Source organism: Haliotis rubra, unplaced genomic scaffold (genome assembly GCF_003918875.1).
Source record: "Haliotis rubra isolate DU_JTF1 unplaced genomic scaffold, ASM391887v1 Scf30, whole genome shotgun sequence".
NCBI classification, from domain to species: domain Eukaryota; kingdom Metazoa; phylum Mollusca; class Gastropoda; order Lepetellida; family Haliotidae; genus Haliotis; species Haliotis rubra.
In genome coordinates, this window is record NW_025766969.1 from 1,334,197 (window position 1) to 1,362,143 (window position 27,947).

A 27,947-nucleotide genomic window follows, 5' to 3' on the forward strand; every position below is an offset into this window, starting at 1 on the left:
CCTAAACCCTCAGCCCAAACCCTAACCCCTTGAAATAATCCTAATAAATAGAATGCATTGACCGAATCACCGGACATGTACCTACTATATTGCATTAGGTCCCCAACCCCAACCCTAACCCTAACCCCTAAACCCTAAGCCCTAAACTTTAACCCTAGCCCTAACCCTAGTTCTAGCCCTAGCCCTAACCCCAATCCCTTGAATTAATCCTAATAAACAGAATGCATTGACCGAACCGGCACAAACACGACTGACATGTCTAGTGTAATGCATTATTACCGCTTCGAAAAATAAAATACTAATAAAACACTTTTCTATGTAATGGTGCAAATTACTGAATGACAAAAATATAAAGGTAAATTAAAAAAAATAAAAAATACACCTCAGCAGTCCGTAATACAAATAAATATGTGCGTATTAGTGAAAAAAGAAAAAATATTTCAAACTGGTGCTTGCAAAATATTGCGCATCCGCCGGTATACAACTACTGGAAACTCTCAACATCGTTGGGCTTATGCAATGACAAAGCTCGTAGAGATGAAACACCAGTGAGCGGAGCTTATACGCACTCGCTGAGCCAGACAACGGTGTTGCCATGGAAACTCTCAACATTGGGCATTGTTTCGAGAACGTGCTTTCGAACAAAATCATATTACATTACGTAAAAGGGTATTATGACGTATTTTTAAAGTTTGTGGTGCTGTATTCTAAAGGTAGGCCTAAACATCATGTGTTGGCCAATTTCCGGGTGTTATTGAGTATTTGAAGCACGGGAATTCATTTGGAACCGACGGCGTTAGCCGGAGGTTTCAAATGAATTATTCCCGTGCTTCAAATACTCAATAACACCCGGAAATTGGCCAACACATGATGTTTATCGACATTGTAAACACAAAAGTAAACCAAAAGGTCCACACACGTTTTTGTGTCTGCCCTCATTTGACATTGAGTACGGGTACAGCAGTGAAATGCCATCAGACGGCCGTTTCGGCTGTTTCCCATGGTAGCATCTGGAACTGCTCATTTGTGACGTCATTCGGACTTTACGTCACAATATGATTTTAATGACGTCATCACAGCTGACGACGTAACAATACAATGGTGTGAGCGATGTTTGCATGTATTAATACGCAGCGATTTTCCGGGAATCGAATACCATTTGATCACGTTTTTCAACCAATCAGATTAAAGAACACAGTGACTTTTGGTTTACAATAATACATACAAACATCGCTCACACCACTGTATTGTTACGTCGTCAGCTGTGATGACGTCATTAAAATCATATTGTGACGTAAAGTCCAGATGCTACCATGGGAGACAGCCGAAACGGCCGGCTGATGACATTTCACTGCTGTACCCGTACTCGATGTCAATGAGAGCAGACACAAAAAACGTGTGTGGACCTTTCGGTTTACTTCTGTGTTTACAATGTCGATAAACATCATGTGTTGGCGAATTTCCGGGTGTTATTGAGTATTTGAAGCACGGGAATTCATTTGGAACCGACATGATGCTTATCTCCTAATTATCGCCGTATCGCTATATCGCCATTTCGTGTCGTGTTATCGCCATATCGTGTCGTGTTATCGCTATTTCGTTTTTGGGCTGTATCGCAATATCGCTATATAGTGTCGCCATATCGCAATATCGTGTCGTACTATCGCTTTGTCGCGATATCGCCTAGATTTTTCAGGGCGATAAAGCGATGGCCCGAATGAGCCATAAGCTGGTCCCCAGCTCCCTTTGCGCGATATGCGAGACGGGGCCCAGCTTAGAATGAGCCACACCTCGCAGGCAATCCCCACAAAAAAAGAAATTCGTTTTACTTGTGAGACGCAAGTGTTTAAATTTTGCATAAATCTTTATATGACATCAAGCTCTATGCTGAGTAAAATCTTCACTAAAATCACCAAGCCGAACAAGATATGGCGTATAATCTAGTGCAGTTTCAAGTGAATGGGTTTTTTTATCCCAGTATAACACAGGGGTGTTAGGTGGTCTGTACGATGCACATAATGATAAACCCTTTTGTGGCAGGAAAGCCTAGGAATACATATTTTCATAGATGTATGACTCTAAATCTTCTCTTCGTTTAACGTACAATTATAAAATATATTCAATGATACATCTACCGTTTCTACAACAAGAATGAAAAAGGTCTAATTTCAAATAATGTGTGCTTACAGAATCATCAAGGTGTGTTTCAGTTGAACACAATAGCCTATATCGTTTTCAGAATTTTGATTAGACATTAGATCGATTCAGTTTGTATGGTAGACTTCTAATATGAAAGTGGGAAATATGGCTAGTTCTTGTATGGAAGCGGGTTCACTGAAATTGGACCAGGAATTTGTTCCACGTTTACCTTTTTTTAGCTGAGTTGTTACAATGCAAACCTAGCTATGCTCCACGCACTCATGATCAGTCATTTCCTTGCGGATTAGCCTATAGTGGTTATAGCGTTTGCTCGTTCCGGGTTCGATTCCCCACATGGGTACAATGTGTGAAGTCCATTTCTGGTGCCCCCTGCCGTGATATTGCTGGAATATTGCTAAAAGAGGGGGGACATCTACAGAGCTACAACTTGCTGGTCATATTGAACACTTCATGTAGCTGGCGTGAGACGAGAGCCGGCAGAAGCAGAGAATTGTCTCCCTTGAAAATTGCACTCGTCGATAAAGCTGACATTCTGTACACACACACGGTATCCGGAACGGACAAGTGCGGACGAGGGAAGACCATTAGACTACACTCGAAGCCGGCAAGGGTAAGAGTAAGACGTTTAGTCAGTGTGCTTTTTAACAGGGAAGCAACACTCCAACTATTTGTCGTCTATCCGGCGAGGTTTCCTTCATTGTCACCAGATACGTGATTAGAGTGAGAGGTAGACTAACAACTAGTCTCTGAAATGAATATATTTTACAGAAAAAAGGCTCACAGTGAAAAAAAAACCCAAAAGATAATAAAAGGAACCCTGAGAAGCGGTGGAAATCTTGACTTGCCACCTTTTCTAGACTTGCATGAGATTTCTTGGATATATTTGCTTCAGGGTCTGTATGACAGACTACGTGAGAGGCGCTAAAGTACATAGGCGCCTGACTCTGATATATCCTTGCGATATATAACTTCGATCACATAAGCAATAAGCTAACATTCGCGGAAAACTAACTGATAAATACCATTCACGGGTATCTTACCTTCATATAGGTTTATTCAAGGTTTCAATGTCCAAAATTGATAGTAATCCTTTGTTCGAATCTCGCATGGCGTGCCCGCCACTGTCGATATCAAAACAGTGTTGCTGGAAGTGATGTCACATAACTTCGATCATCTGATTGGCTGGGCTGCAGCCTTCGCGGATAGCAATGTATGGAAGGCTCTTGTCGTCAGAATTATCAATCACAACGTCCACAGTTATTTCAAGTTAATTAAAAATGTGAAATAACAAAGTTCACCTGATGAAGGGACCTGGAATGGTCTCGAAAACGTCGTGAGAAAATTAAAAAGAAGTTTAATCCATAAAAATATCTTGGACATCAATGTACAACTTCTAAATGCCACTGAAAGACGTGAAATAACAAGTTTTCCACCAGAACGGCAAATAAGTGATGAAAAGTCACAAAGTTACATACATGTTTGAACACTGAGAAAATAGTCACTCTTCGATCTCCTCGTGACAGGGGCACCAAATTCTGAGTGTCTCCGCACAGAACGAATGGGGGTACAGTTACCCAGTGTTGACACGCAGGGTGTGTACACTGTGCCCATGGAGTAAAAACAAGAGAGACACAATCTCGAAGTGCATCGGGTACAAATTTCTTGCATTTACAGCATAAGTCTGTCTCACTGATGTCATTGTCCAATGAACTATTGGAGTCATCATGATACACTCGTGAAGTCACACCCGAAGTGCTTGGCTTTGGAGAATTCGTGACATCAGTAGATTTCCAAACAGACTTCTTAGCACTGGTTTTATATTTGGAAATGCCGACCCTCTTCTTTGGTGCTGGCTTATCAGTTTTGTGGGAAATGATCTTTTCCAAAACGCTGTCTTCTGTAATCGCCTTCCCCCCCACGGCGCTCATTCTCTTCCCACAGAGGTTACTCCTGTCACATCTTCCTACGTAACCTCTGTTCTAATACGGCCATATTTCCCGGTTCTCGTAAAATCCCCTAGCGGCAAAAGATCGCAACACGAATTATCTCCCTTCTTTCTATCCAATCAGAACACCTGTTACATCGACTTAGATTCAACTTGACTAACACAAGCAAATGTGGGGCCACAAATATCCCCCATCTGCCGGGGACTTGTGTTGATGTTACACACAAGACGTTTAATGGCTAGCTTGTCCGTTGTCAATGAGGGCGATGGAGACGCCACTGATCCGCCATAACATGACTGAGTTCTGTCTAGAAGAAACGTTTACGCATCGCGCAGGGGAAGAAGTTTAGTTTTCTCGAAGCATACGGAAATTACCGAGGCCTTGCGAATGATCACTTTTGAAACAACGTCGCTGATTGCACAACTAAATCTGATTGTCTCCAATCACGAGTCTTGAACACTCACACCATGAACAGAGGACAGAACAGAGGTTACGTAGGAAGATATGACAGGAGTAACCTCTGTGGGAAGAGAATGCACGGCGCTCAGAACCTTTCTTTTTTTAGTTGGCACAGATTTCTTTGAGAGTACATTTTCTTTGTCTTTGAAGAATTCCTCTGCAGTTGTCTCATCTCGTGACCTAGATCCCTGCTTGTTGATTCCACTGACTTCATTGGGAGACATCCTAGAATCACTAACTGGCGACTTGAAAACAGTAGACGGCGCAAAGTTGATCGTAGCTGTCGCCGATTTGTCAAAGGGATATATACCACACTTCCTAAATGAAGACTGCAAATTTGCTGGTGCTAGTGCGAGATTATATGCTCTACAACCCAGTTCACACACAGAATGCTTGTCAACAGAGCTTGATGCATGGTCCCGCATATGTTTGTGGCGTAGATTGTTATAAATCTTGGCAAAGGGGCCGAAGAAGCAGCCAACATCCATAGGTTGTAATACATGGGATGTATGTGCCGGCAATACAAACAGGATTATGTGATTATCACGTGCCCAGTTGATCAGAGGAAGAGATACATATGACTTATGGCCATCATACAGTACAAGTAGTGGATAATCTGCAGATGCCGCGACAGCATGTTTCAAGAAATGATTCTGTAGGTACTGCTGGAAAATCTCGCTGTTTGACCAAACAGAATCACTAACAGTGCCGGTTGATCCAGGTGTACATCCTGTCATCAGTTCATCGCGCATCCGTTGCCCCTTGAAGACAAAGTATGGTGGAATGGATTGTCCAGAAAGCACTTCCGCAACCAATAACGGTTGTTGTACTTGATCGAGGGGATACAACTGCAACTGGTGTAGACTGGCTGGATGAAATGACTGATGGAGGAGAGTGGTTCTCGACAAGACCTTTCTCGTCAACATTGTAGATACAATGAGGGCTGTTCTTCAAGTTATATTTATTCATAATGTGTCCAAGCTCATCGAAGTAACGTGTTACAGTTTCTTCAGATGTTGCTTTTGCCCGCTGTAGTTCTAGTGAACGTGGTTTCTTCACACGTAGGTCAGGCCATCTCTTCATGAAACTGTAAAACCACTGAAGTGATAGGGGCTTGTCGTCATGTGACTTCTTTCCCAGATGAATGGCAAGATCTGTAGCTAGAGTGGTAACTTCAGCTCGAGTGTACCCATATCCAAAGTTGGCCATAGCATCAATATGTGACACCAATCCCTTTTCTTCTTCCATAGACAAAAGCTGGTCCCGTCCAACTGTACAACAGTCAATAGAAATCTTGCCACTTATTCGATCATGGAGTGTTGCAAAGGGAACGGAGAATGTACTGGCAGCTTTCCTGATAGCCATGCCATCCAAAACGGCAGTGTAGGCCTTATCAAGTGCTTCAGACAAATATTGCCTATATTGACCTCTATTACAGTTACTTAAATAACAAATATCACTTTAAGAAACATCTACCTTATGTAGACTGAGGGAATAAATTTTGAGACATGCCCTAAAATGTGTTTTTACATATGAAAATATCAAAAACTTAGAAAAATAAGGGGTAATGGAATGTTATTTGATACAAACATTAATTGCCTGTGTTATGTCATCAACATGCACGGTATCAACAGGTGAAATTGAAACCTGAGCACAAGCTCGGGTGAGGGGTCATCTCAATACATTTTATTCTTCATAATGTTGAATATGTGTACGTATAGTATACGTATTGGTTATGTAAGGGATCATGTGATATCCACATTTCGCACACCAACAACACCTATATATATATATATATATGTGTGTGTGTGTGTGTGTTTGTGTGTTATTGTGCATGAGAAAGAATCCCATCACTTGTGTTATTTTATCAATTGATTGTAGACATGTGCAACATTTTAATAAATGTTTTGCATGTCAACAGTATATTTAATTTCTTTGCAAAAATATGGATGTAATTCGGTCAGTTTAATCCAGTTGTGAACATTGGCCAAAGATTTAACGGTATAGCTTCTTTAGAACAGATATATTGTCAGCGATGAGATCTGGCTATGTCGAAGTAGAAACGGATGAGCAATGATAACTTTTTATCTTGCTGTTTGTTTGCTGAAGAGTCTCTGTATGAAAAAAATCAATTAATCAAAGTAAATTTATGATGGCCCAATGTGTATAAAACCAACTGTGTGAATGAGACTTAAATTTGATGCAAGTACAAATTTTATTCAGCTATTGGAATGAAGACCAGTAGAACACTTAATCCAAAATCTGACGAGTCTGAATCCGTGTCCTCATGCACTGGGATCACAACAGGTGTCACAACACTGATGTCCACTCCGTCACGTTAACGGTATTGGCGTTCAATGTCAAGGACGTGGTCCTCTGCCTTATGCCACACTTCAGGGGTTATCCTGCCAAACGATGCATGGATCAACTCCTTCACTTGCAAGAGCTTGAAGGTAGTGTTGTTCCTTGCAACGAACCCTTTACAGTTTGCCCAGATAAGTTCGATTGGGTTCAGTTCACAATGCCTCACAGGTGAACGTAACACAACGTGACCATGTTCAGCAGCCAGCACATCGGCCCTGTACTGAATGGGCTTCCTGTTCATGCAGATCTTCTGCATCAGCTGTATCTTTGTGTCTGCCGGTCTGTAGTGAACACCACACGATGTGAGGAAATCCTGCATCGTCTTCTTCAGGCTACACATCGTCGGTGTGATGCTACATGGTCCCCGCACATTATGGTAGCTGCCATTGTCCATCACTATGACAGTGGGTTGATAAAGATTGGGCAAAAGCTGATGTTCCATCCAATCCATGAAAACATCTACGTTCATCTCCTGATGGTAATCTCCACTTGATTTCTTTGCCTCAAAGACCAACTCACAACCATCGATCAAATCTGTGTCCCGTTTCCTGCATGAAGTACAATCATTCGGTTGCCCTTCCAAGATGGTACCACGGGGGACTCTCTGTTGGTCTGTGGGTAACCACATATAGTCCGTAGAATGGTTCTTGTTTACCCAAGTTTCATCCAGGTAAACTAGCTGGAAGCCAAGGGCACGGTGACCACCTCCGTGGTGTAGTGGTTAGAGCGTCCGCCCGGAGAGCAGAAGGTCGTGGGTTCGATCCCCGACCGCATCATACCAAAAGACGTTAAAATATGGTACTTGTTGGTCCCTGCCTGGCGCTCGGCATTAATGGGTACAACAAGGACTGGTCGGCTCGGAGTCAGTATAATGTGTCTGAGTGAGGTATTCATTCTTCACTGCGGTATGGTATCTCAGTGGGCTAGCACTATAAAACCAGCTTCAGTCTGGGCTAGTACAAGCTGTCGCACATACACATACACACACATGCACGTCGTCATATGAGCAAAATATTCTCCAGCACGACATAAAACCCAATTTCACCTCACCAAGGGCACGGTACTCTGCCACAGTTCTCAAGTAAGAGGATCTCATGGACACAATAGAGTACTTCTCCCTGAAGACAGCTCTGTCATCACCGCGGGCTTTGTACTTGAACCCCATCTCATGGAGGGCAATGATGAGTGTGGTTCTGGAGACGTTGATGCTGTCCTTAATTTCCTCTCAGATACTCCTACATGTAGGTGGAATCTTCTCATAAAGTTTGTAGACCGCTCGTCTAATCACTCCCTTGTCAAAGTTGTCAAGGATGGTTTTACGTCCCGGTTTTGCTTTTGAGACGGTCCCTGTCTTGTCTGATTTGTTTACAATATTGTAAACTTGTTGGTAAGACATACCAACAGCTCCACAAGTTCTGTAATAAACCCTTTCTAAACTAATGAAAGGTTTACCTCTGTCTTTCTCAAGCACAAAAAACTTATAAACCTTTGCAACAATCGACTGCAAATCGTTGGCCATAGTGAATGCTGTGATAAAGATATGCATGCATGATGGGAATAATTTATTAAGATTTAACATTTATATTAATGTTTCTTCAATGAAGAAATGATAATTAAGTCAAGTAACACAAACATTCAACATTTTATTTGTGTAAGAAAAACGTTAATTTATATTTTTGCACCACCTGTATTATTAGCATAAATTTAAAGACTATTTCAGATTTCTCATGTTAAACTGAAAGAATCTTGAGTTGTTCTTTTGGTACCATATTCTCTCCTGTAAACTGCCCTTTAAATGCATGGGAATGTTAAATCGATTGAAATAAAAATTAGGTACACTATAGGTGAGTTGATATGTTGACAACATAGTACATTTATCACCTTTATCAAAGTATTAAAGCTAAAAAGCATTTTTCTAGCATTTCCGATAGTACTTTAGCCCGAACAGCTTTGGAGGACCTCCCAGATAACCATGGCTGGCATGGGTTGTGGAAAGGGGCTGGGGACACAGTGTATGATCTCATACAGTGCAAACCGGATATAGTGCGTTGTACGTTTATGCTTTGGTTGATAGATACCAGTATTCTACTCGTATTTATAATATTTACAATGTATGTGTGAATTTTCATGTTCCAAAGTTGTTTAGTTATGATGTTATCAATGAGTTCACTTGCAACAATGCAGCATCACTGTACTGGATCTCGCCGAAACTGCTTGTTTCTCTGTATGGAATATAGCGCGTAACTGAATAACGTCCTGACTGAGAACTTACCTATTCAAAGGTGAGCTTTATTGACATGTTGGGACACATTCAACGTATGTATGTATTGTACTGGTATATCTTCAAAGTATGTTATCTCAAATTGCGAAGGAATACATGAAATTGCTTAAAGATTGGAAAAAAGTTATTTACTGCAATTTTACAGGATCTTAGTCATCTGTTCTTAGTTTGTTGTCTCAGACACATGTCAACAAACTCGATATTGGAATATTCCAACTTTGGTGAATATCATTATTACATTGTAACTATTGGTTTATATAATCAATGATATATTAATATTCATATCTTACTGGCCTTTAGGATGTCTTCGATGGCACAACTCAGCTGGTACATGCTGGTTTTGAGAGAACTTGTTACGAAAGCATATTTGGACTGTATCTAATCACCAGTTACAGCTTTCAGAAATATGTCATGTGCAAGAGTTTTTCTTGTTCGTCTGTTTCGGTAACCTGTTCTAATTCACAAATTTTCAAACTTTTAAATTCTTCAAAATACGAGTTTCCAAAATACGAGTTTCGTGTGATACTTAACATTCTTCCGATGAGAGTCGGATGCTCCTCAAACCCCCATAAATCAACATCCCCTAACTTTCCACCCGAACAGGTATTGATTTACTTTCCATTAACACACATTTTGTAAGTGTCAACTTGCTCTGGGTCAGTTTTAGCAATCATAATAATAATAATAATAATGTATTTATAAAGCACCTAATATCCACCACAGAGATGCTCAGTGGCGCTGTGACAATATTAGGGAGGGAAATAGTTCATATAACTTTACAGAAAGGCAGCAGTGAATAGATGGGTCTTTAGCAGTGATTTAAAAGTTTCTTTCGATGAAGTGTTCCTGATTTCCTTTGGAAGAGAGATCCACAGTTTAGGGCTGGCAAAGACAAAGGCTTGGTCAGACAATTGGTTTGGAGATCTGTGTTGGGTGAGGAGAGAGTCAGAGGAGGATCGGAGACTTCACTGACGTTCATACACGGAGACAAGATGTTTGAGATAGTCAGGAAAGTTATCGTTGTAGAGGCAGTCATGAGTCAGAATGAGGATTTTGAAGGTAATTCTTGCTGAGATGGGGAGCCAGTGTAGAGACTGTAGTACTGGGGTGATGTGGTCATGACGATGAGTGTGGGTGATACATCTGGCAGCAGAATTTTGGATTCTTTGTAGTTTCTGCAGTGATTAAGTAGAGAGGTTGGCATATAGTGAATTACAGTAGTCGAGTTTGGAAGTGACAAGACAGTGCATCAAAAGTTTACAAGTGTCAGTATCAAGGTAGTGGCAGACTTTGCTGATATTATGGATGTTGTAGTAGCAGGCTCTACTGATGGAGGTGATGTGTGCATCCATGGACATGTTGGAATTGAGGATGACACTAAGATTCCTGGCACTTTCTGATGGTAGGATGTCTGTGTCGCCAATACGAAGTGAAGGTGATGGCAAAGCAGTCTTCAACTTTATAAGCTGATGTTTGGAGCCAATGAGAAGGAACTCTGTCTTCTCCTCATTCAACATCAAATATTTGGAGGTCATCCACGATTTGATTTCATGAATGCAGAGTTCAAGTTTGTTGATACTGAGTGAAACATCGTCTGATTCAAAGGCAATGTAGAGTTGCCTATCATCCACATATATGTGGAAACCAATGAAATGCCTCCTGATAATGTCACCAATGGGGAGAATGTAGACTGTAAACAGAAGGGGGCCGAGAACTGATCCTAGGGGAACACCATACAACATTGGTGACTTGGATGATTGTACATTTCCGATTTTGACAGATTGTGTGCGGCCTCGCAAATATGAAGAGATCCACTTCAGCGCATTTCCTGTTATCCCAATGCGATGTTTAAGTCGATGCAGGAGTAAGGTATGATCTATGGTATCGAATGCGCTGGAAAGATCAAGGAGCACAAGCGCTGTCTCCTTTTTCTGGCCCATATTCAGAAGGATATCATTGTGGATTCGCACCAAAGCTGTCTCCGTACTATGAGATGTCTTGTAGGCCTACTGGAACGATTCTGCAAGGTGGTTTGTCTCAAGATGCGCCTTCAGTTTGCCAGCTACAACTTTCTCTAAACATTTAGATACAAATGTCAGGTTGGAGATTGGATGGAAATTTTTCAAATTGTTTTCATCAGTTCCAGGTTTCTTTAGAACTGTCCAGCATTTGCATAATGCAAGCAGGTACACGTTGGTTGTTTTCAAGAGGACCTTTCATTCTGTCCAGAACAGTCCTATCAGGAACTGCAAAGTATATTTTGGAATCATTAGGAACATACACACCACTAGGGACTTTTCCCTTTGTCACTGTGCCGGTGTTTTTCATGCCTGACATGAATTTCAAAAATTTCCCAATTTTAACCCAATTCTCCAAAAACATTTTGTAACCTCACTGTATCTCATCAGTACAGTGTTGTGGAGTGAATACCACTTCAGAAAACAGCATGAACGCAATATTGTCCAAGGGAAATGAATTTGAAGCAATCGTGTAAAGTTAAGAAACATCATCATGCCCAACGTCCTTTAAGTTATTTTAGACTAGTGGAAGCAATTCTGTCATTTCTTTCATAGAACATCCATCAAAACTCCCACATGCAGGAATAACAATTGTTGATGAGGTCCCAGTGCTAGGTTTGTGCGAGGAAAATGTTTCTGTATTCCTATCTAGTTCCTCTGTTAAATCATGGCTTGACAAGGCTTGCATCTGGCCAAACACACACCCCTTCATATCACAGTTAGACTTTTTCTAAGGAGACTGAATGCTTCATTTTAAATTTTTGGGTTTAAAGATAAGATTTTTGGGTTGTGTCGTCATTAGAATTTGTATTTTAATTCACAGGATGGGTGATTGATAATACAGTGGTCACTGATAATGTTGAAAGAATTTGTCCAAAAATCACAATAATAGCAAACTGAAGTGTTCATTTAGTCGTCCTGTGTTGAATTTAGCAGTACCTTAAGGACATTAAGCAAAATATATAATTTGGAACTTTAATTACTTTGAAATGATAACATGAACTAACTAGAAACCGTACAGTGATTTGTTTTGAAAGCACTATCTACCAACTGTATTAGCTGCTATCAACTTGTACGGTGATGATGCATAGGTGGGTTACGTTTAACTCTCGTGTAAAGAAACGAATACTCTATGTTAGGAATATTATACACCATTTGAAAGCTTATTTATCAAATATTTCAGATGTTGTCAAAATGTAGCAGGGTAAGGGGTGGTTCTGTTCAATGAAGATCAACGCCTGCTGGGGTGTGAGTTGTGACTTGTGCCACTACTTTATTTTTCAAACATATAGATTGTTTTGTTCCACCCTGTAACATAATAACAATAATCAATAAAACAGTCATATCACATCTGTACTAATATAGTAGATTACACATAAAAGTTACAATTACTGATAATAATCATATATACCTGTCACAATATATTCATTGTAATACAAATTACTTGAACTGCATCAAATCCAAGAAAGTAATAAACATAAGTAATAAACACATGCAGTTCACAAAAAGGTATTATATGGATTAATTGCAGCAGCAAAATAATACAATATCAAGGGAACACATAGGGAACACATATCTGTGGCAATGATATATACATGAAATATAAACACATTAAAAGGATAAAATACCTACCAAATATATGGTACTCAGGTGATATTACATTGTCCACCTTAGTGAAACAGCATGTCCATCTATAAGTGATATAACACACAATTAAGTATATTATGCTAACCTATTATTATATCATAATGAAACATATCACTCTTTAAAACAAACCTACTTAATAGACATATACATATACCTTACAGCACAACATTATGTGTACTGTGATATTCTTATAAATATATACAATGAACAATTGTTAAAATAATATGGTATCTCAAGTGGCACAGACATTACATGTACCATCAAGTAGACAACATGGCCAACAAAGATGACCGCTAAGCAGGCACACATGCTTGTGTCACCTGACTTCATAAAAGATTACAATTATTACTAATAAACTTATAATGAAAATGCTGATGCAGTAAACATAAAAATCAGGCCTATCAACACACAATATTTAATAATAATAAATATACACTTGTATAGCGCTTGTTTCCAGTATAATGAACTGCTCAAAAGCGCTTGTGAGCAATGAACTGTCCTGGGAATACACAGTCTAACAGTAGCAGACTTTAAACAAATGTGTTTTCAGTAGTGATTTGAATGATTCAAACTCAGGGGCACTTCTTATTTCAAGTGGGAGGGAGTTCCATAACTGGGGGGCTGAGATTTCGAAACTTCTCTCGCCAAGTGATGTACGAGCTGACGGAAGCTTCAAGAGACACTGGTTACAGGAACGTAGAGTTCTCTCAGGTTTATATTCTTGGATGAGTTCAGAAATGTATGCAGGAGCATCCCGGTCGATAGCACGGAATGTCAGAGTCAGCACTTTAAACTTGATTCTGTCCTCAACTTTGAGCCAGTGGAGATCTTTCAGGATTGGGGTAATGTGTACTGATCTTCTGGTTCTCTTGATCAGTCTTGGCGGCAGAATTCTGGACTTTCTGAAGTTTAAAGACAAGACGCTTTTGGCAGCCCGAGAAAGAAGGGAGTTGCAATAATCCAGATGGGAGATTACACAGGCTTGAACGAGCAAAGTTGTTGTTTTGTTGTTGATGAACTGCCGTATCTGACTGATGTTTCGGATATTCATGTAAGCTTTTTTGCAGACCCGGCTTACATGGCATTCAGCACTGAGTGTGGAGTCAAACATGACACCAAGATTTCTAGCCTCCTGGCTAGGTTCGATGACACAAGATGACAACTTAAGAATGGGAAGTGTTAACTTTGTTCTCATAGCTTTTGATGCAATCACAAGCATCTCAGTCTTTTCCTCATTCAGCTTTAAGAAATTCATGGTCATCCAAGTCTTGATGTCTTCTGTGCACTCTGCAATTCTGGAGAAAGCAGTATTGATTGAGGTTTTATCCTTCGGCTTGAATGATAGATACAGCTGTGTATCATCTGCATATAGATGAAAGCAAAAATTGTGTGCTCTGGCAATATCTCCAAGTGGAGAAGTGTACATCGTGAAAAGTATAGGACCCAGTACCGAACCTTGCGGAACACCATACTTGAGCTCTGTCATGTCAGAGCTATAACCATCCACATACACAGCCTGGTATCGGTTTGACAGATACGAATTAAGCCAGAGTAGCGCTTCTCCGGTAACTCCAAATCTATCCTCTAGAGTACGTACGCAGTAGTATTCCCTGATCGATAGTATCAAAGGCAGAGGAAAGATCAAGGAGTATGAGTACTGCTGCACCATCTTTGTCAACAGCCTGGAGAAGATCGCTCTGAACACCTAACGAGCAGTCTCAGTGCTATGCCCTTTTCTGTAAGCAGACTGTAGCACTTCCAGTTGACCGGTACTCTTCAGATGCTGGTTTAATTGTGAAGCAGCAACTCGTTCGAGTAACTTGGATGCAAACGACAGATTGGATACAGGTCTATAGTTTTTTAAAACCTCTGCATCCAGTTGTGGTTTTTTCAGCAAGGGTGACACAAAAGCTTTCTTAAAATCTGCAGGAACAGAAGATTCGAGAAAGGATTGATTTACAATGTGAGTCATCACAGGAACAACCTCATCCAAACAGTCCTTGAGGAGCCATGTCGGTAACGGGTCCAGGGAGCAAGATTTGTTTGGACATAGAGAGATAAGTCTCCTGGTTTCGCTTCTCATGAATCTGGGAAAATGAGGACAGTGAGTGATGATTATCAGGAACGCCACTGGTGGGGATCAAGGTAACAGGTCTCACAGTTATACTTTCCAGACTGGAACGAAGAATTTCAATCTTTTCCGCGGAAAATACTTGGAGAAAATATTCACCATTTCGAGTTTAGAGTCATAGTTTGGCAGAGGCTTTGAATGCTTCTTGAACAAAAGTCTGCCACACAGCCGATAAAGATCCTTTTGGCCATTAGACTTTTCAATTGCATCATTGTAAAAGGTTTTCTTTTCCTTGTATATAAGGGCATTGACAGCATTGCGCTGGGCAGAATGCATCTCTTTGAAGACTACCAGATCAGACGATCTCATCCGCCTTCTCCAACTGTCGCCGATACTGTTTTGCTGCCCGATTTTGTCATTGTACCAAGGTTCTTTTGAGTGAACTGTTACAATACGTTTGGATATCGGAGCAAGGTCATTAATGACTTTACGGACTTCACTATCATAACGACAGGCACATGCTTCAACACTAAGCTCAGAATACCCTTCAAGTGCTGTGGAAAGAGCTGACTTCAAAACAGGAAGACTGATACAATCCCATTTCCGAAATGATAGTTCTTGTCTTGGTCTTCTGGGTATAGAGAAGCTTGCTCTAGCGAGGATAGCAAAATGATCAGATTGAACTGACTGATCAACGCCAGTGATCTTTAAGTTGAGTTCTTCATCTCTAGTGATGATGAGATCTAGAGTATGTCCTCGGACATGTGTCGGAACAGAGACATGCTGAACGAGTCCATGTGAGGAAAGAATACACAAAAACTTTTCTGTATCTGAGAGATGAACATTGTCAACATGTATGTTGAAGTCACCTAATATCAGAAGTTTACCAGGGACACTGTTAAGGAATTCCAGAAAACAGGCAAACTCAGTAAGAAAGTCTTTTCCATCATGACACGTTCTACACTGTATTCTTAAAACACATTCATACCTTCACTTCACACATTTAATATTATAACCTAAGCAAGAATAATGTTTATGATATAACTATAGTTAACAAATATTACATCCTACATAATGTATTTATAATTAAGTTAACACACCTTAGACAGAGTGAAGTTGTAGACCAAAGAGAAGAAATCAGACATCTGTCAAAAATATCACGTTTGTCATATATAAGATGCTTCTCGTGCGGCTGTATGTGGTAGACTGACTAAAATGTGCTGATGTTAGTAAAGAAGAAATCATGCAACATAAAACTGACCAATCAGAGATCAAGGAAAAGCTTGCCCTCTGAGTTAAGAACAAAAGAACACCCTGCTCTCCCACAATAATACAATAGGAGCCCAGGAGTAGTAGAGGAAATGATTGTCCGGGACCAAGTCCAACAAAAGCCTCTACAAAGCCTTATTTCCCAAATAAGGCTTTGGTCGGACCCTTAGCTCTTGCTGTCATTACCCCTACTATGAAAAATTAGTAAAATGTCCCTGGCAGCCACAATTCCCCAAGGGAGAAATAGAAATGTATTGCGCTTCCTCCCAAGGGGAATTGTGTCTCTCACCGTGAGAGAACCTCACATCACACAAAGTTGCGACGGTGGGATACGAACCCCACATGTACAGCTTGCGCAGACTATACATAATGGGGTCGCACCACTCAACCGACTGAGCTACCGCGGACTTAGCTGAAGTAGGTCAGTTTAACGGGTCTATCCTGAGATCACGTGACACTATACCGTGTTGACAGGAGGTAACACTGTGCCATACGGTACGATCAATAATTCTTCTCTTACAAACCCTCTGCCTGGTCCATCCCTCAAGTAGTACAAGTTAGGCTCGTCGGCTTTCATGTCAATTTTATCTATGTTGTAAGTTTTGATTGACCATATAGGATCGGTGGCTCGCTTACGGCTATCACCCTCGTGTTCCCCAGGCTGGTATAGATACCTAACTAGGGCCCTATCTGGTATCTGTTTCTCCTCCCACGCAATGGAGCAGCCGACTCTGCAACTATTGATTTTAGTTTGATAGCGTCTGCCAGTTTCTTGCCGGTGAGACGGGTGACTTCATGGTTGATTGCCGACACCACCTTAGGTAACCTTGTGACCCATTCAGTCGATCGTTTTCCCGGGGCGGCCAACTCCCTCGCATACTGATGTCCGAATAAGCGCTCAGCCAAAGTCCTATTGAATCTCTCAACTATGGCTTGGCTGCGATGGGCTCCAGCCGTGCCACGCCTGACCTTTGTATCGTGTTTGGCTAGCAGTTGTGACACGGCACCCATGAACTCCCCGCCCGGGTCAACTTGCAGCTCTGTTGGCCACGCCAGCGGACTGCGTTTGTATATGCGTTCGAATCCTCTGGCTACCTGGACCGAATCTTTCGTGGTCAAGGGCTCGGCTTCCTTGTAGCGACTGGCTACATCCACTACGGTTAAGGCATACTTGTACCTCTTATCGTGGGGTAGGAACAGTAGGTCTGCCTGGTGAACGCTATTAGGTATGTTAATACCAAACTTCCTTCTAGGCACGAGCGTGGTGGCGACAAATAGATCTGCCACAGGGCTTGTTTTTCAAGCCACGCTTTGGCTTCCTCCGGGTACTTTCGCCATTTTAGCCAGCTTATCTACAGCGCTAGCTCCTTTCCAGTACCCACGCTGGCTATAGTAAATAGCCTCAAACTTTCTCTGGTTCCTTGACATGTCACCCGACAGGGGGCATTTATTTATACCTATGTTCTTGGTTCAATTTTCTCATGCCCGTGACGCTGCGTGCGTGTTTATCCCATCAATAGCTATCCAACGCTTAGTATCCATAGGCTTACAGGGACGCCTTGTTTATTGTCAGTCCGTATATCTTATGGCCATCACTTCTAAGTGTGTTCATTTTATGTCTAAAGGTACGGGTCTTGAACAGGGCTTCCTTGAATCTGGCGTGTTTGATGTGTTGTTTCACCACGTACTTCTTAACACCCTTAGCCTTCCGGATCTCACTATTGTCGGCTTTCAGTATGGAGTACATCTTAGGCCTCAACCCTATGTACTCAGCTATGGGCATGCCAGCACACTCGTCCTTCATCTTACCTAGGACCTTTTTATTTACCGTGCTGTGTATGGCATGGTCCTTGGGGTAGTCGCTGGTGTCGTACAAATCGAGGTGTTTTTTCATGTCCTCGTACACATCCTCGGTTCGAATCTCCATCAGCAGGGAATCCGTGTCAGTGTATAGCACTTCACACCTGTCGTTGTACTGTTTCTTAAGCTGGTTGTAGTAAAAGTCGTACATCAGGTGTTTGGATAAATCGAGGATGCTCATCCCCACGTAAACAGGCCGGTTGAATTTTATGTGGCTTTTCTTCATGTGTAGGGCAACTAGGTCATCGGTGAATATCTTGCTACGGTTAAATGCCGGACTGGCTATCAGTCTCCTGAGCTTGTCTTCCTCATTCGACCGAACCAGCTTCACGGTCACGCGTTTCCTCAGGTTCTCCATAGTCTTACCAAACACCGAAGTTGTTCATGAGCTTATAGAGATTTTTCTCAAAGTCACTGGTGGCAAGCTTTGGAGGTCTGTGTTCATTCTGATGTAGGGCTCCATCCATGGGCTCTGGTTGAACACGAGCACCCTGTGTATTTTGGTCAGCCTCATACCCAACGACAGGTACAGCTGTAGGTTACGATAGTGAACGATGTACTTGGTCTTATTCATTAAGTTAGGCACGAGTTTTTCAACGTCTGCCACCCGCCCCCCTAATAAGTTATGTTGGTACTCAGACATCCAGTCTGGGTTAACCCTCATACGTTCGGGGGCCAGGGGGTAGCTGTTGTGTGATGTGTGTAATACCTTGGGATACTCCAAGTCAACCTCGAGGATATAACCTTTGTTCGAATCCGGCGCGATGCTCATAACATCAACATGTGACGCCCATTCGAATCCCCCTGTGGGTAGATACTGGCTCATGGCCCAGCCGTACAGGTTGTTGGCGTCGAGGTAGAGAATGTGATTGGTTGGCTTGCTAGGGTCGTAGCCCTTCACGTATTGATTATTTGCTTTCACTGCATATCGTTTGGCTGCCATGGAGATCCCACCTCGCAAGCCTTTCTCAATGAATAGGTGCATGTCGTAATCTGTGAGCAATTCCAACTTAACTCCGGTCTTTTTTAACAATGCATCCCACGACAGACCTGGGCTGGTGTAATACCATGCGGGGTCGAGTTTATACTGCTTGAAACACGTCCGCCTAAACGTCTCAAACACGTCGGCTAACAACAGTACATCTGTCCTCAAGTACAGGTCGTGATAGTCACCCAGGTTCTTACAACCCAGTTTATTCCATACATTAATAGCGTGTGAGTAATCGTCTTGGGATATTTCCGAGTCGGTCAGATTGCTGTAAAATTCTCTGATGGGGGGTAGTCTGGTCTCGGTGAACTTAGGCCAACTATCCATGTACTCATAGGGATACACACCCTTCCTCATAAGCAGGGGTCTAGTCTCGGCGTCTGTGTATCGATCGGTAATAGGGAAGGTATCGTTGGCCTTGACCAGACTGTCTAATGAAGACAATAGAAATTGACACGAGTCAATGAACCTAAGACCGTTTAAGCTGAAGGAGATGTATCTCTCCATGTTGTTGGGAATGCACGTTATATTACCATCGATTTTCGCGATGGCCTGCATGATCAAATGAGAGTCGTACCCTCTCAAGTTGTGAAAGACAACGGGGATGTTTATTATCTTAGGGTTGATTCTAAGCTTGAGATTACACGTGCTGTGAGCGGCGCCTCTATACTTACCGGTTACGTGACAGTGATCTCTCACGGAATCGCCGTTAAGTGGTGAGTCGCACACGTGACAATCAGTGCTACAGGCGTGAGCTAACCGGTCGGCTTGGGTCATACGCATGGGAGCGACTCTATACAACGCGTTCCTAATAATTTTTTCTTCCTCCTGCAAACACTTAAGAAACCTTTCAGCCGCGTCGGGACCCCTGTACACTACCGGAGCTTTCGTTTCCCCGTCACAACGGACGACCACGTATCCAAACCCACAGGCTTCATGCTCCTGTGTTTTGAGTGTGGTTGGGGTACCCCCAACAACCCCGCCGGTAACAGGTTTGACCAAGGCTTCAAAGTCGGCGTATATGATATAAGGCACAGACATTTGGTTCTTGTGGTTGTCGAATTTTAGTATATTGTCACCTTCCTTGGGCATGTCGACGCGTATGGCCGTCTGCCCCACACCTTGGCAATCCTCCTGGTGGGCTTCTAATAAATCAGCTCGGCTGAAACCGTGTAGGCATCGCACACAAAAGTGTTTTTTCCCAACGTGTTTCGACTGGTGGTGCAACAACAACGGCTGAGATGTTTTATCCACGCAGTAGTGATACTTTTCACCTCGTTGGATCATGAATATATTGATAACTTGGTGGGGTTCCCCAAGGGCTGACCCTGTGTACTATTGTTGTGTTACCTTCGTGCCCAAAGACATTTATAGCTAGATTATTCTGTTTTTCTACTTTAGTGATCTGGGATATGGGGTTGGTTCATCTATACCATCCCAGTTGAGCCCATCATCTTGGGGATAGCTAGAAAGCCTGTCTGAATGAGTGTCAGCTGGAAACAAGGCTGACCTGATAGCTACCCTCAGGCAATCGCCTCCTCTATTCTTAACGCTTTACCATGGCCTGTTTTTTCCTATAGTAGGGGGCAAGTCTAGGTATGACCCACCTCTGAACGGCACGTAGTTAGCTATGTCTAGATAGACATTATCGATTTTATCTACAGCCCACCCGGACCCCAAGTGTGTGTAGCGTTCTAGGTATTGCCGTATCTGCTGAAAACTGGCATCGATCGATGCGTCTATGGTCTCTGTATGCGTGACAACCTCTTGCCTACCTCTGAAGTAAGGCTGAACGTACTCAGTGACCCCTCCCCCTACCTGCTTATCGAGCGACATTTTAACTGTGATCTGAAACTTGATACTTCCCAGATTGTGGCTTAATATCTGTAATGTCTATATTCCTATCAACATGCATGCGCCAACCTCTCAAATAGTTACCTACAGCGAGCTCAGTGGGTATGAACTGTAGGTCAATAGCTCTATTCTGCCGTAACAGTTCTACAAGCTGTGGTTTACTCATACGGGAATACCCACCTAACCCCAAATCACGAACTTCAGCTTTCAATTGATTTACAGTGGGAGGTTTTGATACGGGGGCATGTGATAACAATGCGTTTAACCCGGCTCTCCCCAGGTTTGAATAACCTGTGAACCCAAGCTGTTTTGCTTGAGCTTTTAATTGTTTTACTGTGAGAGGGGTTTCTAAACATAGTAATTTCAACAATGCTGGCTTTCGCATTCGAGAATACCCGATAACACCTCTCTGTCTAGCGATATTCTTAAGCTCGCGTATAGTAGTCATAATTGCGTACACACCTAAGAGAATTAATGTCTAATTGGACCACAGTAAAGGGAGGTAACTCATAAAAAATATAGTGAGGCTGTTTCAATCCAGTACTCGCACTGTTGGATATAATATTCCTTGAAGTTGTTTAGGTATTCCTGTATACTTGTAAAACAATTTATCTGATGTTGAGTCGTGATGTCCCCCTCACATGTGAAGGGACGAGTATACTTAACACCCTCTTTAATCCATACCACTTCCAATATTACCTGAAATCTGAAGCGTCCCCATAAGTTAAGTTTCTCTTTGAGTATGTTTTTAACCAGAGATTCGATCTCAGTTTCCACAAACATAGCTATACGTATGTGTGTATAATCTCTAATTGGGTTATAGTCAAAGGGACCAGCCTTACACTGCTATCTTGAGAAGCCGCCTACGTTCTTTTATGTAGGCCTTTTTGTTCTCGTAGATGAGGTGATGTCTGACTACGTTCGCTCCGTGAGCTTTACATAGACAGTAGTGCCCTTTAACCCCGATACCACACACAGAACACGTGTAGTTAGGGCTTCCCATGTGGAAACAACAGTACCCCTCTGTCCTACATCTCTTATCACAGGGTTCTTTCTTCCCCATAAGTATGTATTCGCATCGGTATGGAGCAGGTCTCATGTTTAGCATACTTATATGAGTACTTAGTCTAATTGTTTTGCAACCAACGCAGTCGCTGCTATACCCAGCGCTATGAAGACCAGTTCACGGTCCATTTGTCCCTTGGATGGTGTGTAGTACTGAGCGAGTGTGGGTTTATTGAGTGGTTCCAATCGTTTACCAGTTAATAGGTAGTATTCTCTCGCTGCGTCATCGACTTCGTGGAATGTTTGAACGGCATGGTTTTCACGCCTGAGTTGTTCGTTAGTGTAATCGATCCTCTGGAGGCGTTTTTTAGCGTACTCGGATTGTGCTGTCTGTAATTTTTCAATAGCGAGGTCGTGCCGCTTTCTCTCTACCTGTATTTCAGCCGCGTGTGACTCTCGTAGTTTCGAGAAGAGGAAATTACTCCCGGAAAATGCCAGGGCATTTACTAACGCACCACCGACCATCATGGCCATCCTATATTTATTTCATAATATCTTCAGGTATTATCCCTTGTTTTACTAGGATGTCTTTTGTAGCCATCGCCATACCAAGGTTCATTATTAGCATACCCATATCCTGCAGGTTGAAATCTAGCTTGATAGTCGGTTGTTTAAGCACCATTTTGGTCAACCGAGCGTACCCTACGGCTAGACTGGCGACCACGGTGGCGTGGTATGCATCGTTGACGAACGTTTTCCCCTCAGACATTATGTATATGATATAAAAATATATATTTTATTGCATGATATGCGGGTTGACCTTTAATTGTGGGGGTGTAGGGTTTCCCTCCCCGGAATCCTTGGGATTCCTGTGTCGTATATAACCACGAGATAGCCACGGCAGCAGTTGCGCATACAGCCAACAATAATCGAGACGGGTGGGTCACCTTGATAATTTTATGTTGGTTACACCACCGCTTTTACCGGCAGCTACTCTCTTAGGGATTCTTCTGCCTGGTGACTGTGGGAGGGTTCACCTCCTGGGGGTTCCTCCAGTTGTTGGGGTGGGGTCTGCTCTGGAGGGTTCACCTCCCTGGAGGTTTCCACCGTCTCCTCTGAAGGGGTCTGGGTCTGTGCAGCATCCATCTATACTATTATTATTATTTTTCCTCTCAAATTGACAATGCTTTGCCGTGATAATCGCCGCCGTCACCGGGGCTAATAACATACCGTATTTGTGGTACAGATCGCAGCTAATAGAGCTCAAAGCGTTTTCAATAAAAAGGTCTTTCTCGAGGTCTTCCCACAAGTAAAGTCGGCGCTCCGGGGGGATGGGAAGGAAGTATGACGCAATACCAGTGTATATCTGGGTCATAGCCGATCCTATTGTCTTTGTCATTTCTGCGCCTAGTCTACCCTCGTATCTAGCGTACAGTTTATCGATTTCTTCGGCTGACATTTTGTGAATTTTATCCGGAGTGTACTCCCCAAAGTAATGTTTGGCTTTGCCACCAACAGCCAACGCCACCAGTTTCTCTCGCTTATCATCGTCCACCTGTGGTGATTGGGGTATCAACAATTGTTCAAGCAATTCCTCACACTCCATCTTATAATGTGATAAGTAAGTTTTAGTTTTAACTATATAATATACGATATAAGCGAAACAGAGAGAAATAAAGGTTAAGTTGCACACGACGAACACTTCAAATGCCATAGCTATAACTAAATGCTAAGTATTTATACTAAGCATTGCTAAGCTTTGCTAAGCATTTGCTAAGCATTGCTAAGCATTGCTAAGCTAAAACACCCTATAGGCCACGGGTTGGTCGGTCTTGAGCACGAGCTTAGCGTGTTTAGTTTCAGCGAGCTGTTTCTTCACCCGTTCCCGTTCTAATTTACTCATCACATTGTTCTCTCTCAAACACTCCTCGAACGAATCCCTGTCCTTGCAGTGAAATAAGGCCACCCATCGCGTCTGCTCCCTGAGGTCTTTCAACACCGAGTTGAACTTCTGCGTTAGCACCCAGACGCTGTGATTTGCGTGCCGGCCAGAGAAGGCCAGGTACGATAGCATGTCTCTCTTTTTTGTTATCTCGCGATTAGCGCTGCAGTCGTCCAGTATGAACAGCATCGACTCCCCTTTAAATTTATCGTGAAGAGCTTTCAACCAGTCCTGCAGATGTGTTCCCGGGTCGACTTTGTGTACGTCCGGGTCCGTCATCACCCAAGGTCTTTCCGTGTACTTTTTATTCATGCTCAGAGTAGGACACATGATAACGATGTTGTCGAACACATCCCTGTAGTACCCCTCCAACATATCCAACACGAAAACGGTCTTCCCACAGCCAGTCTGCCCGCACACTATGGCGCAGTGTGGGTCGCGGGGTAAACCAATGCCGCCGGCAGGCAAATAAGTAGGCAACTGCCTACTAGATGATGGCTTGCCGCCATCAGTAGATGGCTTGCACGAATCTCCCATTGTCTATATTAAGTTGCGCGTCCATAATTACGTACAGATATAATTTCAACTTGCCAGCGGGTTGAGCCTTCTTGGTAATCTGGATAGTAATCCCCTCGCTGCCATTGTCTATACGGCGGCCGCTACCGTGTAGTTTATCGTCATCCGTGGATCGCATGTCCAACCACAGCGCGTACTTGTTGGTTAAGTATTCACCGATTTGCACGGATGATAGGTCCAGGTCTTTGGTTATGTATGGGAGTTTGCTCGGCAGCTTTTTTATCTCATCCAAATGCTGGTACGCCCTCATACCATGACTGAACAGCTGGTTGGGCACGCCCTCGATGGTCACTTCCACCTTTTCAATCTCGGGGTTGAAAAACTTCGCTGTCCCTCCGAACGGCTCGTAATCCTCCACGGGATGACCAGGATACCTTTCATCGATCGCTACCGCACGCTCAGGTTGATATTCCACACAGTGTCGCTCTTATCCCGCACGATGGATCTATGCCTCAGTATGCGATCGTACAGGATGGCCACATTCCCCGTACCGGCTTCAACCTGCCTGGCCAGCTCCGGGTTAGTGACCATGTCGAACTCCAGAGAGATGTTGTCTATGGTATAACTGGCCTCATCACCGTTCGGGCGACGCACTACTTTGCTGTAGTCGCAAACGTTAGCTCGTATTCAAGCCTATCACCCAGCTGCCTGGTAAAACGGCGCAGTGTTCCGTGAGCAACTCGAAGTCGAAGCGCACGCAGAACCGTTCCCCGACGCTTTGAGCGATGGCCTTTTCACCGTCCGTGATCTTAGATAACTGGTCTGCCGTGAAGGCATACCCAATCGCGCGACCTGGTCGATTTGCTGATGCCCTGATACACATCATTGACGCGTTCTCCCTCGCTTTTCCAGAGGTCCTTGTAGCAGTGAAAGACGCCGCTGTCGTCGATGCTCAACACCTCGCTTACCGGTGATCTTGATGGTGGTTTTCTTGATGATGGCTCGACCTACGTTCCGCACTAGCTCACGCTTTTCGTTGTCGGAGGTCAACGTGATGTTGAACGCCAGTCTAACAGTGCCTGGTACAATGAGGTCATTCGCGCTTCAGGTTTGGAAATCTAACCAGCAGCGTTTGATTCTGGTCTATCTTGCTGGGATTGTTGGTGATGGTCACCGACTGGCGCACTGCTTTGATGCCTAGAGGCTCTCTCGATCTTCTGAAAGGATCTAGTTTTCTACCGTACATTGTTATATAAATGAAATATATAAGTTTTAATACTAAATAATGGCTGAAGGCGGTCATGAAGAAATACCTATGGATGATATGTGGGATGATAGTGCCCTAACATTCGAGGATGATGAAACCTCATTCTCGAAAGGCGGCGAACTCGTGAAGCAGGCCGTCAACAGGTTTTACGATGGTTTAAAAGAGGATAAAAATTACGTAGAGCCGTGGGGGCGAGACTATACCAAGTTTTTTGTTGATAGCAAGGGCACGCTGCGATTGAGGGCTCGCCCGGAGATCGATCTCATGAATAAGCGCACGAGAGAACCGCTTGCCTTATCAACACTCGGCAGTCGTCATGGGGGTGACTTGATCCGCGATGAACTAGGTTTCATAGATTACGGGGGCTCACGGCCTAAAACCATTCCCCTTCAAGATCTGCAAGACATCAGGGGCGCCACATCGGATCAAGACATGACTGATAACATTGAAAAGCTATTGGCCACATACCATAACAAACCCTTACCCGGGTTCGAATTTACCGTTCGGGAACTACGGGGGCTGGACAAGGCCATGCAAACCATTCGCGGACATCTCGTGAACAACACGGCCAAACTGGACGCGATAGACGACCACATCACCCATGAAAAGGCCAAACTCGGTGAAACTGAGGACGAGTCTCTGAAAGCCACCATCGAGGAACGAATACGTAATTTGGAAGAGGAAAGGAAGACCCGGCTGGAAACGGCATCCTCCTTCCGAGACCAGCTTCGATCCCAGGTCAGCCGTGTGCGGGAAACCGTTGATCGAGTCCTCTACCAGGACACTACGTTAGCTGACAGGATTCGGATCCTGTTCCGGGAGCAAGGCATCACCATCGCCAGCATTCTGACTGCACTGGGCTTCATCATATCAACCCTGGTGGTGTCATTGAGTGGGGGTACCCCCACACCCCTGGCGTGGCGGCACACCACCAAGTGGTGGGGGTGTCAAAGAGTGGATAAAAAAACTAGGGGAAGCCCTGGCTAAACTGGCTGGTAAGGCCGCCGAAGCCCTGCCCGGCATCCTGGGTAGCATCGTCTCGTGGCTGCTGAGCCTGGCTAAAACTGCCACGTGGCTTAGTCAAAACCTGTGGGCAGCCATCGTCGCCGTGGCGGGTCTGGTGTACGTAGCGGCTAAGGAATTTTTAACCAAATAAGTCCCAAAGCTACCCCACCAACCACCATAGCTGTTTTACGATCGATGTGCTGCTGTGTGTGTGACCCCACAGGGGGTGTATGTTGAACCCTAGGCTCCGGGGGTGGCGCCACTATACCCGTTTCACCGGTCGTGGGTGGTGGGACGTGGGGGACGTTGACATCGAGGTTGACGCCAACTTTTGACCCGCCGTGGCTATGACTATTTCGTTGTTGTAGCCCACCACTTTTTACTCTCAGTTGCATATCGCCGAGCCATGTACAGTCCCACGTTGAACACGTGAGTCGACTTTCGACCTGGCGTATTCCAACACGCCTCTTGGTAGCGTTTGATGGCACTCGGGAGATCAACTGGAGCATTGATAGCATCCTCAACGTTGACAACAAACTGTTTCTGAGCGTCGTAAGCAGTCCCCTTACCGAGGATATTGGAACGCGTTTGCGTCTGCGCGCACCTAACAGCCCCACACGCGTGCGTTCGAATCGAGTCGTTCAACCTGATTACCCCGGCACGAGTGAACCCTCTCGACGTGTCCAGCATGAACTTTTTCCAGTCATCCGCTGCCCCCTGCTCGAACCTCCAGACTCTGTAATCCTTGCTGTCGTCGAATGCCATGTAACGGTCATCCCACTCGTTCGTTGTGAGGTGATGATACGACTTGTATCCCCATTCCTTCAACTTCTCGCTGGCTTCCACGAGGGGCATGTTATGAACGATGGGGATACCCAACCCGTGGTTCGGTCCCGGCAAACGCCAATCCGTCTTCGGGTCTAGTTCGAATTTGTTGCAAATACGTTCGTAGGCCCGTCTATCGTACTGGTTGTTTACTGCATTCCACGCCTTTTCCTGTGGGAGCGGGGCGCTGATCTCTTTGAGGATACGCCTGACCTGGTAGTACATGTGGAACGTGAACACAGACTGATTCAGCGGTCCACGCCGAGTGTCGGTCAATATCACACCACACCCCGTTGTAGCGCACCACACGGCGGAGTTGAGTTGATTCTGCCAGAACTGCATAGGGTTGTTGAACCAAGCGTGAACTACCTTAGCGTTAGTCACCGAAAATTTATACTTGTGGAACACATCTATGAACTGGGTGTTGAAATACAACCCATCAGCGACCACGATCTTCATGTGGGGTAAAT

At 43.7% G+C, this 27,947-nt stretch overlaps 2 protein-coding genes and 1 long non-coding RNA gene across 3 annotated transcripts in view; 2 read left to right on the plus strand and 1 right to left on the minus strand.

Annotated features, from left to right (window-relative positions):
* Window positions 1-2,647: 2,647 nt before the first annotated feature.
* The window catches only part of LOC124282570 (protein N-terminal asparagine amidohydrolase-like), a 655,781-nt gene continuing 630,481 nt past the window's right edge, over window positions 2,648-27,947 (plus strand). The window contains exon 1 of the mRNA XM_046718580.1: window positions 2,648-2,770. The gene's annotated coding sequence lies outside the window, so the exon portion shown is untranslated. The remainder of the gene's footprint in view (window positions 2,771-27,947) is intronic.
* On the minus strand, window positions 5,269-6,074 carry LOC124282571. Its single transcript, XM_046718581.1, has one exon. It carries the CDS (start codon window positions 5,928-5,930, stop codon window positions 5,307-5,309), a length of 624 nt encoding a protein of 207 aa, XP_046574537.1. The 5' UTR covers window positions 5,931-6,074; the 3' UTR covers window positions 5,269-5,306.
* Window positions 13,853-22,198, plus strand: LOC124282573. Its single transcript, XR_006900191.1, has 3 exons — window positions 13,853-14,468; window positions 15,880-15,882; window positions 22,187-22,198. It is a non-coding gene; the product is annotated as an uncharacterized LOC124282573 (long non-coding RNA).

Coding starts and splice junctions, on each gene's coding strand:
- LOC124282571 (XM_046718581.1), bottom strand. CDS start 5,930: ATGGCTATCAGGAAAGCTGCCAGTACATTCTCCGTTCCCTTTGCAACA.